This window comes from Condylura cristata, unplaced genomic scaffold, assembly GCF_000260355.1.
Source record: "Condylura cristata isolate star-nosed mole 26May11 unplaced genomic scaffold, ConCri1.0 scaffold00015, whole genome shotgun sequence".
Taxonomy (NCBI): Eukaryota; Metazoa; Chordata; class Mammalia; order Eulipotyphla; family Talpidae; genus Condylura; species Condylura cristata.
In genome coordinates, this window is record NW_004567116.1 from 7200016 (window position 1) to 7214905 (window position 14890).

Genomic DNA, 14890 nt, shown 5'->3' on the forward strand with positions numbered 1-14890 from the left:
AAAAAAAAAAAGATACGATAGTAAAATCAAACAGCCACCTTTTGGAAAAGTCTTAAAAATAAGTTTATTGTTTAATTAGATAAAATTTATTTCACTTTTTGTAAGAGTTATTTAGTTCAGCTAAATAATTATTCAATGTACAAGATACTTAATTTTTTCTACTTTAGTAACTACTAAGGAAATCATTTGCCCAGTTCCGACTCTTAATGTTTTCCCCTTGTCATTTTATGAACTTCTTGCACAACTCCTGGGAAATGAATTTATCTCATGCATTTCTTTTATGTACCCTAAAACCCTTTCATCATTTAAACTCTCCCCATTTTCACAAAACCTATTATCCATAACCCTCATTTCAATGATAGTTTTTGTGTTTCTCTGGAGATATTTAAGAGGATTTTAACTGATAGATCAAGCATTTATAAAAGGCCTTTCATATAATTTTCTTTTGATGTCACTAGAAAATCTCAGAATTTTATTTTTTATCTTATAAAAATAAAATTCTCGTTTTATTTTTATTTTATTGATTTTTTATATCAATGTTTTTTTTAATTTAAAAAAAGTATTTGCAGAGCATTTCTGGGATCACATGATCCCAAAACATGATCAGAATACAATTTCAAAATAATCCCACGTCCCGACACAGGAACAACTTTCTCCCTCTACAATGAAAAGCAACATAAACTGACATCATGACAAACCCAGATCCCTAGTTTTTGTTATGCTTCTCTCTGGTGATGGAGATTTTATGGACTTTGATAAATGTAATGACAGGCAGCTGTAACTGTACTTACACACAAAAGGTTCACTGACCTAAAAGTGATCTGTATTCAAAAATTCATTTCCACACCGACCACCTCATCTAACCCTTGGCATCCAAAGATCTCTTCAATGTCTCCATTGTTTTTCCATTTCCACAGTGTTATCTGGTTAGCATCAAAAAGCAGGTGTTCCTTTCAGGTCTGCTTTTGCATAGAAAAATGCATGCAGTGGTCTCTAAAGCTTCCACGACTTTATAACTCATTTTGCTTTCTAGATAGACAGCATTCCCTTAACTTGATGTAACAGTTTACAGTTTCAACTATGAAAAGATGTCTTCATAGCCATCAAAGTGTATATACTATGAATACAGTTGCTGTAAGAGATTTTCATTCAGGTCAAATGTTCTTGTTTTGGGTCTGGACCCAATGACTAGCCATTTACTTATCAAACTAGGTAGGTTATGGTAGGTGAACATGCATTTAGTTATTCAGTTTTTTCAAATTTTATGGGATTTCTTTTGAATTCTGATCAATGCAATAGTAACCATCATATTTTCAACATTATGAACTGCTGCCTTCATTCTTTCTCCAATAGGTATTGTGGTACAACAATGAGCTAAAGCCTGCCAACCCACAGGAACTACTTTAAAAGATTCTACGTACCAGTTTCTTTCTAGCACAAAATAAGTCTAATGCAATGGTAAGATTAATGCTCTATGGGACAGGACATGCAAAGATATCACTTTAATTTTAGATTTCAACTTCTCTAATAACACGGAATGTGTGTCAAAATGTGTTCTGGCCAATAAGCCCAGGTTTTCAAAAGACTTGTAATTGAAAAATATTTTTTTCAAACACATTCAAATATATTATTGTAATATATGTTTTAGTACGTGTGTGTGTGTGTGTGTTTGTGTGTGTGTTTCTTCAGGTAACTCAGGAAGTAAGGTTAATACATAATCTTACTAGTCCACAAATATTAATTAAGCACCCATTTAATTTGGGCATTTAAGAATAAGAGTTTCTTTAGTTGTCACTTTAAATTGTTAATATCAATTTTCCCATTCATTCTACTCATGGTAGTAATGAAATAAAAATCCATGAAATAGTTCTTAGTATGTTACTTCACATAAATCATTTTATTTTGGTATGTTTGTTTAACTATACCCATCTTCAAATTAATTGTGTGCTTCCTTGGAAAATAGTGTTTGACACCAAACTTTTCTCATGGCATTCTTCATCTCTGTATTTCTCAGTGTATAGATTAAGGGATTGAACATAGGAGCAATTATAGTGTAAAAGAGTGCAAGTACTTTATCCACAGAGTAAGTAGTTGGAGGTCTAAGGTAGATAAATATGGAAGGAATAAAAAATAAAAGTACCACAGTGATATGAGACCCACAGGTAGAGAGGGCTTTGCGTCTTCCTTCAGCTGACTGATTTCTTAAGTTGAATAATATAACAACATAAGAACAAAACAAAATCATAAAGGTAAATAGAACAACAACCCCTGTATCAGCAACCACAAGAATCCCATTGATAAAAGTATCAGTACAGGCAACTTTAAGGATTGGGAAGATATCACAAAAATAGTGATCTATCTCATTAGGACCACAGAAGGGCAGATGCAATGCCATAGATAACTGAGGAAGGGAATGGACAGCTCCACCCACCCAAGCAACAAATACCAGGAGATTGCATCTTGTCCTGCTCATGATAATCATGTAGTGGAGAGGTTTGCAGATGGCAACATAGCGATCATAAGCCATGGCGATAAGAATGAAGATCTCAATGCCCCCAAAGAAGTGCATGGCAAATACCTGAAACATGCAGTTATCAAAGGAAATGGTCTTTCTCTCCACCAGCAAGTCACCAATTAACTTGGGTGTGACAGTGGAGGTATAGCAGATATCCATGGTGGCCAAGTGAATGAGGAAAAAATACATTGGTTGTTCAAAAAGAGGACTGCAACGAATGGAGACAAGGATCACAAAATTTCCAACCAACAGAGCAACGTAACAGAATAAGAAGAGCACAAAGCAAAATATTTGTATTTTCTTGTTGGAAGAAAGTCCCAGAAGAATGAATTCCGAGATGTTCCTCTGATTTCCCATGCTTTTTAATTTGGTGTACATTATACACATAAAGTTATCTGAAATAAATAAAATATGAATTTGGAGGTTTCTAACAATTTACAGGATGAACAAAATGTTGTAGAATGAATAAAAATAAATGAGCATCTGCATTTGGATGTTACTGAGGTTGATTGAAAGTCTGTGGCATATTGAATATATTTTATATTTATATACATTACCTATAATATAGAATAAATATTGAATCATAATACATTATAATCTATTATTTAATTGTCTTAAATATTTGTGGAAATTTTTATAATGTGAATGACTATATTTTTTCAGTTGTATCTGAAGTGACTAAGTATTTTAGTGATATTTTGAAAACTTATTTATTTCTCTTGACTATGTTACCTAAGAAATATTATTTTTAAATATTAGTCAAGCATATATTTTCATATATTGTAAATATATATACTAATATGTAAACTCAAATTTATATTTTCTACCGCTATCAGCTAAACTTTCTGAATTTCCTGGAAGTGAATACTTGGGAAACACAGATTAATGAATATCAGGCTTTCTCTGCACAGCAGGATAGGAACAGGAAATAGTATTGGGGAGTGTTCACATTTACCAGTGTGATGCTTGATTAATGGATGGCCCCATCTCTCCTCAAATGATTAGTTTAGAACCATAGAAATTCATGCATGCATATTTTTAATTATATTAAATGAAAACATTAAGAAAAAGATGAGAGTTTCACAGCATGGATTTTATAACTGTAAAATTTGAATTTGAACAGTAAATTTGAATTTGAAATATCAATCACAGAAAACATTAAACTATTTGGATAATAGATTGATTCTTCTGGGGGAGTATATAGCCCTATTCAGTCACCTGGTGTGCTTTGCTGAATAAAATATAGTCAAACAATTGCTTTGCATATTTAGTAGTATTGAATAAAAATCTTAGAAAGCTTTTACTTAAGTTACTTGAATATAAATAAAGTTTCCATCACATGCCATCTTAATACATCAAAATAGAATGGTACACACTTACCTTCCTCAACTCAAAAGAAGTAGCCTATGTTAGAAGGAGCCTATGTTATGTCAGATTATCTTCATTTTGGAGATGGTCAAGCATAAACAGTGTTATTCCTTAATAGTAAACAGGGTGGAATGAACATAACATGAGAAAGGGTCATAATAAAACTTACCAACAACTTGAAACTCTGGTACCTTTTTCCTTGTTTTTAAGTGAAATTATATTGTATGAATTCATAATTAAGCCTAAAGGATGATAAAATCATGTCATAGTGATAAAAATAACCTGTACTGCATAAGCGGTAAAACATTCAAACTGAAGCTATATAGGTTTGGAATATTTAGTTAATCAAGCAGATGCTTGGAGAGACCCTTCTCATACCAAGGTGTCATGGCTAATTGACTAACAGTTGGATTTGAGTGTTAGTGGGGTAATTTCAGCCTGCCTGAGGAAGAATTCCGCACAGATACTCACTTAGTCATATTGTCTTTGGCATCAAAATCTGAATAAAATGAAGAGAATTACAAGGCCACAAGTCAAACATGTCCAAATGCTCTGCAAATGTTTTAGAAATCTCTACTTCTGTCCTTGTATAGGTGTACAATGACAGTGCATTTCAAATACTCATGAAAACACTGAAGACGCAAGAGGTACGTCTTTATGCTACAAGAACATAGGGTAGAAAGTTTAACACTGACTGTAACAACTCTACACTATCTCACAAAACTGTCTAAAAAAAATCACTTTTTAAATTGCTGACACAACTAACCCAAGTCTTTAGGTCCTAGTAAACGTCTATTTTAACCTACACTTCAATAAAAGGTGTTTTAAAAGGGCATGATATAAACTTAGTGATATTGCCAGAATTAATAGGTCTTTGAAAGCTAGAAATCACGATAATCCCAAAGGTCTTTGTTTATACATAGTTTCAAGAAAAATGTTAAATCACTGCCCTTGGTGATGCCCCTGGTCTCCTTGGCAGTTTGTTTTCCACATTAACTTCAACTTGCATCATATGTTATTCCCCTAGAGTCCAAATGTCAGTTAGAAGGATCATATACAAACTTTTTTGAGCTTTCAGTAGTCTGAATACAGGAGGGATGTAATTATTATCAAGAAAGATAATATGAGATAAGTTAAAGAGAACAGAACACCAATATTGACATTCCAAGTATGGAAACCTATAGAGATCCTAGGTGTGCAGAGGATATAAATCATATGATGATCGACCTACAGTATATTATTGACATGACACAGCTAGACATCAACCTTGTTGAAATATATAATTGTAGAATAGAGAACAAAGAAAAAGAAAATAAAGGATAAATATTATTTTTCTATAAACTTGGAAGAAAAACAAAAAGAATCATTATGTGAGAAAAAATTAGAGGGAGTACTGCAGAGTACCTCAGAGTACTGCATAGCATTGATTGTGATTTCCATCCAGTTCTTTCTCATATCACTGCACATTCACAGGGTATTTGAAATCAGCCTCATCAGCAGGCACTGGAGTTCAGATGGTCTCCTTACAGAGAAAGCCTTACTTTATTTTCTTAGGTGTTTAAAACACCAGATAATTGTATAATAGCAAATCTAGTTCAGGTCAAACTACTTAGCAAAATAATAAGCAAAGTTTATTGAGAATACCAGGTGGTTAAAGTATATTACATTACTTAGTACAAATAATAATAAATATTTACTATGTGAATAATAACAAAGAAGGTTCTTGAGGTTAAATAACTCTCTCAGTCAATTGGTGACATGCAGAAGAAAATGAGTATTTCTGAGCTGTTTATTGGCTGCTCACGTCCAAATCATGCTGCTGTTGACCAAACTTTACTCAGGTACAGAAGAATGTCTAAAGAAGGATTATAATTCTTGCATTGAATTTACATATTCTGAATACTTTTAAGTATGTTATTAGCATCTGTTTTATAAAATCACAATATTCACTATGCTATGATCATATTGATATTTGCTGTGCAACTTAACAGAGCTTAACAAACACAGAAAATGTGTGAACCTATAACTCCAAATCACATATAGTGTTTTAAGCTAATGTTTTCTCAAATAAAACATAATGATAAAATATGTCTCATCAAATGTGTGCAAAGTCCTCTCAAAAGTGTAGTCTGGTTTTCCAGAAAAACTTTCTCAGAAATATCTTCTTCAATATAATTACAAGATGATGTGCTTTAGGTGTTGAGCCACAGTGCAACTATTTTCTAAAGCAGTATCAAGTTGACAGGGAGGTTACAAAGAGTCCTACAGACCCAGTGTTCCAACCCTGGGGCTTCCTGCCCTCCAGAGAGATACATTTCTTGCAGAACATTTGAAGAGGTTCAAGCTCAGGCTCTTAAATCATAGGCAATATTATAAACCAACATTACCTCAATAAAATGATACAATCAAAAGATTATAAAATGATTAATCTACATTGAGACATCATTTTCACCAAAACTTCATAATTTGCATTAGATTTTATTCTTGGTGTTGCATGGATTTCAAACTGTTTAATGACAATACCCAAAACTGTGGTAACATAGAGAACAGGTTCACAACATTATGCTTGAAAGTTTCTTGCAAATCTGTTTCTGGCTTTACAGCTCATTATTTTAGCCCTGAATAACAGGCCACTGATTTGACTTTACAATTTATCTATTCACTTGCTGAAGAGCAAGTTGGTGGTTTCCATGCTTTGGTAATTATATATAAAGATGCTATCAACATCCCATAAAGTCAGAATTCATGTAGTTTTTTTTTATTACTTTGTATTCCAGCAACATCCTGCTTTTTAATAGTTTTTCTCATTAAAGTAGGAAAGATCTTTGTTTCTGTATTCAGGGAGTCTCAACTTATCAATTTCAGGAAGCCATGGATGGGAGAACACATTTTATTTTGCAGTTCCTTAAGTATTATGAGAATGCTACTAAATTCTGGCCAAGTAGTTTGTCTTTTTCACTCTGAAAAATAGATTCTACCTCTCTATTCAATAGGTTATCATCATCATCATCATCACTATCATCATTAGTCAATAATAGATAAATATAGTTGACCTTCAAAAACAAATTTAAAACTGATTCTACTTTAAATATATGTTATATATCTTTTATTTACATAAATGACAAATGAACTTGTGAATGTTCTATTAGAAACTTAAGTTTATTATTTAATTTTAAATTTTAGAACTTTCATAGCTACAGACTCTGTGTTACAATGTGATCTGTGCTTAAGTCTAAATTTTTAATTAATAGTATCTTCAAAGATCACTGATTATCACATACTTTATTTGTTTTGATACAATAGATTTTCATGCAAGTAATCCTAGACAGCCAAACATCATGTTAATACTCTACAAAATTAGCAAAGCAACCTGGTTTCCAGTTATTTTAATGTTTAAAAATTAGATATGAATTAGCATATGTTATTACAGGAGTAGTCTTATTTCTTTTTCATTATATTCTATGTAATAATGGAATATATTTTATGACACAGTTCCTTACATTTTTTACTCACATTTCCTCTATTTTTTCATAAAATTGATTATCCAGTAAACTCATTCTAATTGTGTATTTCCTTTGAAAACAACGTTTGACACCAAAGTTTCCTCATGGTGTTTTTCATCTCTGCATTTCTCAGGGTGTAGATTAAGGGATTAAACATAGGAGCAATGATGGTGTAAAACAGTGCAAATATTTTGTCCTCAGGGAAAGTAGTAGGAGGTCTCAGGTAGATGAAGATCACAGGAGCGAAGAATAAGATGACAACAGTGATGTGAGACCAACAGGTGGAGAGAGCTTTGCGTCTTCCTTCAGCGGACTGATTTCTTAGAGTGAACAATATAACGCCATAGGAAAAACATAAGACAACAAAGGTAACTAAGGCAACCATACCTGAAAAGGCAATCACGAGGACACCAGTGATGTAGGTATCAGTACAGGCAACTTTTAACAAAGGGAAAACATCACAAAAATAATGATCAACTTCATTAGGACCACAGAAGGGCAATCTCATGGCTGTAGTGAATAGAGGAATGGCATGGATTGCCCCACCGATGCATGCAGCTAAGACCAGGAGATTGCATCTTGTCCTGCTCATGATAATCATGTAGTGGAGAGGTTTGCAGATGGCAACATAGCGATCATAAGCCATGGCGGTAAGAATGAAGATCTCAGCACATCCAAAGAAGTGCATGGTCAACACCTGAAACATGCAACTTCCATAGGAAATGGTCTTCTTTTCCACCAGCAGGTCACCAATTAATTTGGGTGTAACAGTGGAAGTATAACAGATATCTATTGTGGATAAGTGGGCAAGGAAATAGTACATTGGTTGGTCAGAGAGGGGACTGCAGGTAACGGACACGAGGATCAGAAAATTCCCTGTCAGCAGGGCAACATAGCAGAATAAAAAAAGCACAAAGCAAAATATTTGTATGTTTTTGTTATCAGAAAGTCCTATAAGAATGAATTCGGAGATATTTCTCTGGCTTTCCATTTGGGTTTTGTGTATGTTAAACACAAATGACTTACATATCTGAAAAAATAAAATAGAAATCTGGTTAAAAAAATACTATTATGGACTTACAGTTTTTGAAAGCTACAAGTTTCCCCCAAAAAATAGATTGATGTGAATTGTATATTACTATTTTTAAAATTCATGTATTGAACAAAGGTATTTATAGTTTATATCATAAATGTACTGTTGAAAAATTATCTAATGTAATAATGAGATATTTAGTTTATTCATATTAATAACAATTTAAGATATTTAAATATCATTTTGATAAAGCAGTTTTTACTGAAAATTACAATATTTTGTCTAATTAATATGAGTGTTGTTCATATTATTTCAATTCATCTGCCCTATAAAGTAGAATTTCCTTTTAAAAATTAACAAACTACCTGAATTATCTAATAAAATAATTTTAAATAGGTATTTTACACTGCTAAACATTAATGTGTAGAGAACATGGCATTATATGAAATATTGTTGATGAGGAAAGTTAACTCAATGTAATTGCTGTTACATTAAAACTAATGACTGAAGATTCTCAAGCAAAAAATGTCCACAATTGACTACAATTTTGAAAATTATCAGCAAATATATTCATATTTCATATTTATATTTCATGTGCTAAACATTTATAACATATACTGCTGGCAATGTTTTTGTATCTATTTGTAAAGACAAAATAAAATCATAAAAAACCAAGTATATTTTAATTGTACAAATGTCATGGTTTTTGCAAGAAATTTCAGATTTAACTACAATCAAAAGATTGAATGTCATTAAAAGGAGGTCATATGGAAGAGAGGAAACTTGAAGACAAAGTTTGATCAAGTTAGCACAGGTGATATTAGTTGCAGTAATAATTAAATGACAAATTCATGGATATGTATCTTTTATATCTAATACAAAGCTAACACAATATAAAATAGAATTCACTTCCAGAAGATATTTCACCTACTGGTGGATAAATATCTGATGCCAATAGGTTTCCAAAAATTAGCAAATCACTTAGTGTAGTCTGGATCTGAAGGCACTGTTGATTCTGGATTCCCTTTGGACTAAAAAAAATAAAACATGCTTTTATTACAGGATTACCCAATCCCATCAGTTCTACTGATTTACAAATTAATTACATTTATCACTTATAGTCTTGTAGATATTTAGATGGAAACTCTATATCATTTTTAAAATGATCCAAAATGTGAGAGATGAGTTCCATCCCCAGCTTGGAAGCTGGTCCATATGCTGTGTATTCAGTGGATCTCCCTGTTCTTCTCCCCAGTCTGTCTCTGGTGAAACCTTCCCACCCGAGCCTCTGGCCTGCACCCCAGTTCTTGTGTACATAAATAAGTAAAAAAACAAAAACAAAAATGCTTTTTTTTAAAAAAAAGAATATCTTCACTATTGTGGATGTTGAAGCATAAGCTGGACTATTTTTTATAGTAACTTGAAGGAATACATATTACTAAAATATTGGGGAAATAATTCACTATAAACATAAAACACTGTATTTAACTATTTTTGTTCTGATCTGAACTTTGCAAGGAATAATGAAAACAAAAGGAAGTTAGACTATTTTTATAATGATCTGATTATCGTATGTTGGCAGTATAGCAAATTTTAAAATGGAAGTTTATATAATAGATATAATGAACATATAAATAATCTAGCACATACTTGGGCAACCCTTCCCATAGTTCAGTGACATAGAATATTCACTGACCATCAATCACAGTGAGTGCGAGGTCAGCTCCAGTTTCCATTAGGATGCACTTCACCCTCAGATACTCACTCTTAACAATATGCTTTTATACAATTCCCTCATGTTAAATTTAATTCTCTGAAAATAATTTTGAAATTTCAGCATACCCTGAAACTTTTGCAAGCTTACAAAGGAAAGGAATTTCAATATTCAAAAAAGTATCATACTTACAAAAACATGTGCATCTTCATCCCTTAGGGTATCAGGCTAGGAACATTCAATCCATAATTAATACACTCTGATCAGAAAAAAAAATAAAATAAACAAAAAGTATTTTTAAGTTTCTTCAAGGCTACACAAGTATTTAGGCCCAGATAATCACCTACTTTATGACTCTGATAAAATATGGTTCAGAAGAACAGACTATAAACTTAAGCACAACACAAAAATGAATAGTCTTGGATGGCTTGAAGTATTTATATCCTCAACGGCATTCTTGAGTACATCCTAGGCAAATGTTAAAACCACTGTCTGTGGCAATGTCCCTGGTTCCCCTGGATGATTAGCTTACACAGTTGTCTGACTTGTCTCACCCACTATTCCCAGGAGTCCAATAAATTTAGTCAGAAGGTGAAGTTCAAAAACTTGGACCACTCTGTGTTTTTCCAGAGTGAAAAGTAGACCCAGGTAGACTATAAACATATTAGGTTAGTTTGCAGAAATCTGAGATGAGGTAAGTCAAAGAGAACCAAACATACACACTTACAGTCTCACGTATGTACTACTATGAAGATACTTAGTGTGGAGATACATAATTTAATAAAATCTATGACCTTCAATATAATCCATACGTGGATGCTTATAGTTAATGATTAAAATTACTGGAAGTTGTGGCTGAGAAATGGGAAGAAAAGGAAAGACAAAAGAATATATTGTCCCCTGTACATCTACTTAACAGAGAGGAAACGTGAAAAATAAAATGTGGAGAATCAGTGGAAGAATGCACTCCAATAACAGCAGAGTTTTTATGTGGTGAACCCTGCAGTTCTTTCTCCTATCACTGAATATTCACATATTTTTTGGACTGAACCTCACCTGTAGGCACTGAAGTTCATTTAATCTCTCTGTATATATCATATGCAATCCAGAAAGTTTCTTCTGTATTCGGAACATCAAGAAATCATGTACCATATCTAATTTGGTTTAGATAAAACTACAGAGCCAAAAAACAGTAACAATAATGACCATGATGATGCATTGAAAGATTACCATGTGATCTAACTTCACATTATTTAATATACATAATCATGCATATCTTGGTTATGAATAGCTTTATTGTGCAGACAAAAGCATAGAAATCTCAAGAGATTAAATACCTAGCTAAAGCAGCCAGTAAACAACAGAAATAGAAAATGGGTATGTCTTCTTTTTTTCTATACTTTTAAATTTATTAAGTAGTTGAGTTTTCAAATTGAGATACTAGGATATCCACATCAAGTATCACTACTTACTGCACCTAACTCAAAATCGTCCATAGTCTCCTACCATTGGCCAGTATGCTTTCTTTAAAAATGGATGTTTTCAAGCTCAATACGCTCTAGATAGAAAGTTTAGTAACACTGAGTAAAAACGAAGTTTCTAGTATTTCAGCATTGTGGTCATAAAAATCCCTTGCTTACTGGATGTCCACTTCCACATCGTGGCCTCAGTTGCTAAACTTGTCTCAGTTAGCTTGGGCCAGGTCACAAAAGAAGCCAGCTGCTCATGTCTTCACTGCTTCCTGAATATCACATGCTAGAATACCCTTAAAGTGTATACATTAAAATAAATCATAACTTATCTTTGTTATATGACATATTCTGCTGTAAAAAAAAACATTGATAAAGGACAGCTTATTTTATTTTTAAAGATTTTATTGATTTATTTTGCTTAGAAGAAGTGGAGCCAGAGGTGCAGGGGATGAGAGGATTCTCATGGAAACAGAATGGGGAGCAAAACAGAGACAGAGTGGAGATCAAAACACAGCTAAGAGATACAGTGGACACGACAGGAGTGGTGTTCTGTGACATCTGGGTTAGCTCCCCAGCAGGGATCAAACTCAGGGTGACATGGCGGGCCACTGAGGTGGTAGATCTGAGCTCCAATCTCTAGGCCACCATGAGGCCCTGTCATTCTATTTTTGAATCACACTGGCATATTTAAAATATTTTTACAAGTCTAAGACCACGATGCTACATAAACTTCACATAAATGTTTTTTATAGTTTACATATACATATATATCAATGAGCCTATTAAAAGCAAAGATTTGTTTGCCGTATCATAAATAAAAATGTCCTAGGGGCAAAATGCTTATTGCAACATATTGTCTTTCAGTCTTTACACTGACATTTATATTGTGATGGCTTTTCAACATCTATTTTAAAAATCTGATGATGACTGACCCTGTGTTATTATTCCTGAGGCCTCTTTACTGTAATATTTCTACATAATTATATGTCCCTCGTTATGTTTGCTTCTCTTTAACATTCTTTTCACCACATCTCTAAAATAAAAGTAACTGTTCCATTGCATAGACATATTCAACATCTTCCAACAATTACTTATAAAGCTTTTCATAAAATCACTTTTCTAGCCCCTTTGTTGGTCTTTGCTACTTAATTTAAGGGGGACAAAAATCCATTCCTAACATTTCCTTCTATTTCCCCAGGAAAACTTCTCTGATGGCTCTGTTTCATTATAGTAACAAAATTGTATGCTCTGCCACAAAATATTTATTATCAGGTAGACTTATATCCATAGAATAAAGGGAGTAAAAAAAAAGAGATTTCAATATATCCACTTCACATAGGTCTATATATCCACAGGGAAAACCTCTCCCTCCAGAGCAGGATATTTATTAAAATACAGTGAATTTACACTGACACACCACTGTTTGGAAAGTTCATAGATTGCATAGGCTCACGTAAGATGTTATATAGTCTAAGGGTTTTCCATATCTGTAGCAATAGGATCCAAAGTATAGTAATATACAGAAGATTCACAGTCCTAAAAATATCCTCTCTTCCTCCATTCATTCATCCCTTCTCTATATCCTATATCCATGTATCTATATCCTACACATTTACTAATCAATTACTCTCTCTGTCTTTGCTATTTAATTGAAGGGGCACAAAAACCCATTCCTAACATTTCCTTCTGTTTCCCAAGAAAAATGCTGTGCATTTTCCAAAATTCATGCAATTCATATTACACATTAGCTAGCCAATGCTGGTCTTCAAGGTGGTGCAATAGGTTAGGATGCAGCCCTGCAAGCTGGCTTTCAGTCACTTCAGTATGAGTTCAATCCCAGTCCCAGAGGTGATCCATAGCACAGCAGACCTCTCCTGTCTCACCTGCTGCTCCCCTCAGCAGTGTGCTTTGTCAATCTGCCTGTTCTGCTCCCCACTCTGTCTCTGCACAGCCTTTGCACCTCTGGCCTGTACCCCAGTTCTGTGTGCATAATTACAAAGAATCTTTAAAGAAAAAAAAAAGATAGCCAATGCTGACAGACTTCATTTTGTAATATGCATTTCAGTTCCAACAAGTCTTCTCATGAGATCTTAAAACATGTTTGTTAGATTTGGATGGTAGATAAATGTGTTAGGTCTGAATCTAATCATCATCAATGTACTTTGAAATTTAATCAGAAGGAGTAGTAAACACATTATATTAAATAGTTCCTTAGCTTTATAAGAAATGTTATTAAATATATTTAATAGTTTTGTGTTACAATCCATTTGATTCAGCATACTGCATTATAGATTCTCACTCTGTAGTCATTAGCTCATATTATTTATGTCAAAGTAATGTCACCAACATTTCAATAAATTCTACCCTAGTAATTCTTTGCAACACAGCTGATTTCAGATGACACTAGAGATAAATATATGATAATGACCTATTATTTTTTAAATTTGTTATTTTAATTGTAATTTCAACTTCCCCACTAGCAAAAAATGTATGAGCTATGCATTATGATACTTAACCAAACATTTAAATTCAATTATCATAATATATATTATATTCAACTCATAGAGCAGGATAGCTTTAGATTATTTTCTTAAGTAAATATATTTTACATAAACCATACATGGATCACCCTACCACTCTACAAATATAAATGCAATTCATTTTTGTATGCAAGCTTTAGAATTTGATTATTTCTTGTTTGTTATTGTAGTTCAATTTCTCTATTTTATTCATGATACACATTAAAATAGAAACTATAAGAGAGTTTTCCTAGTCTTACCATTCATAGCTACTCTTTCCTCTTTCACTAGGTTATGTATCAAAATTTTTTTTCTTCATTATTTAATTATGTGTTTCTTTGAATAGTAATGTTTGACACCAAAGTTTCTTCATGGTGTTTTTCATTTCTGTATTTCTTAGTGTATAGATTAAAGGATTGAACATAGGAGCAACAATGGTGTAAAATAGTGCAAATATTTTGTCCTCAGGGAAAGTAGTAGGAGGTCTAAGGTAGATAAAGATTGCAGGTGCAAAGAAGAAAGCAACCACAGTGATATGAGACCAACAAGTGGAGAGAGCTTTGCGTCTTCCCTCAGCAGACTGATTTCTTAAAGTGAACAGTATAATGCCATAAGAAAGAAATAAGACAACAAAGATAACTAAGGAAAGAATACCTGAAAACGTAATGACAAGGATACCAGTGAGGTAGGTGTCAGTACAGGCAACTTTTAACAAAGGGAACACATCACAGAAGTAATGATCAATTTCATTAGGACCACAGAAGGG

At 32.9% G+C, this 14890-nt stretch overlaps 2 protein-coding genes across 2 annotated transcripts; both read right to left on the minus strand.

The window, feature by feature from the left end:
- Positions 1-1936: 1936 nt before the first annotated feature.
- Positions 1937-2872, minus strand: LOC101625250 (olfactory receptor 4P4-like). The gene has a single exon (XM_004683522.1). It carries the CDS (start codon positions 2870-2872, stop codon positions 1937-1939), a length of 936 nt encoding a protein of 311 aa, XP_004683579.1.
- A 4569-nt stretch (positions 2873-7441) lies between these two features.
- LOC101625479 (olfactory receptor 4P4-like) lies at positions 7442-8377 on the minus strand. Its single transcript, XM_004683523.1, has one exon. It carries the CDS (start codon positions 8375-8377, stop codon positions 7442-7444), a length of 936 nt encoding a protein of 311 aa, XP_004683580.1.
- Positions 8378-14890: the final 6513 nt, after the last annotated feature.

Bases quoted from the DNA above. Each gene is read 5' to 3' on its own strand.
- LOC101625479 (XM_004683523.1), bottom strand. From the start codon at position 8,377: ATGGAAAGCCAGAGAAATATCTCCGAATTCATTCTTATAGGACTTTCT.
- LOC101625250 (XM_004683522.1), bottom strand. From the start codon at position 2,872: ATGGGAAATCAGAGGAACATCTCGGAATTCATTCTTCTGGGACTTTCT.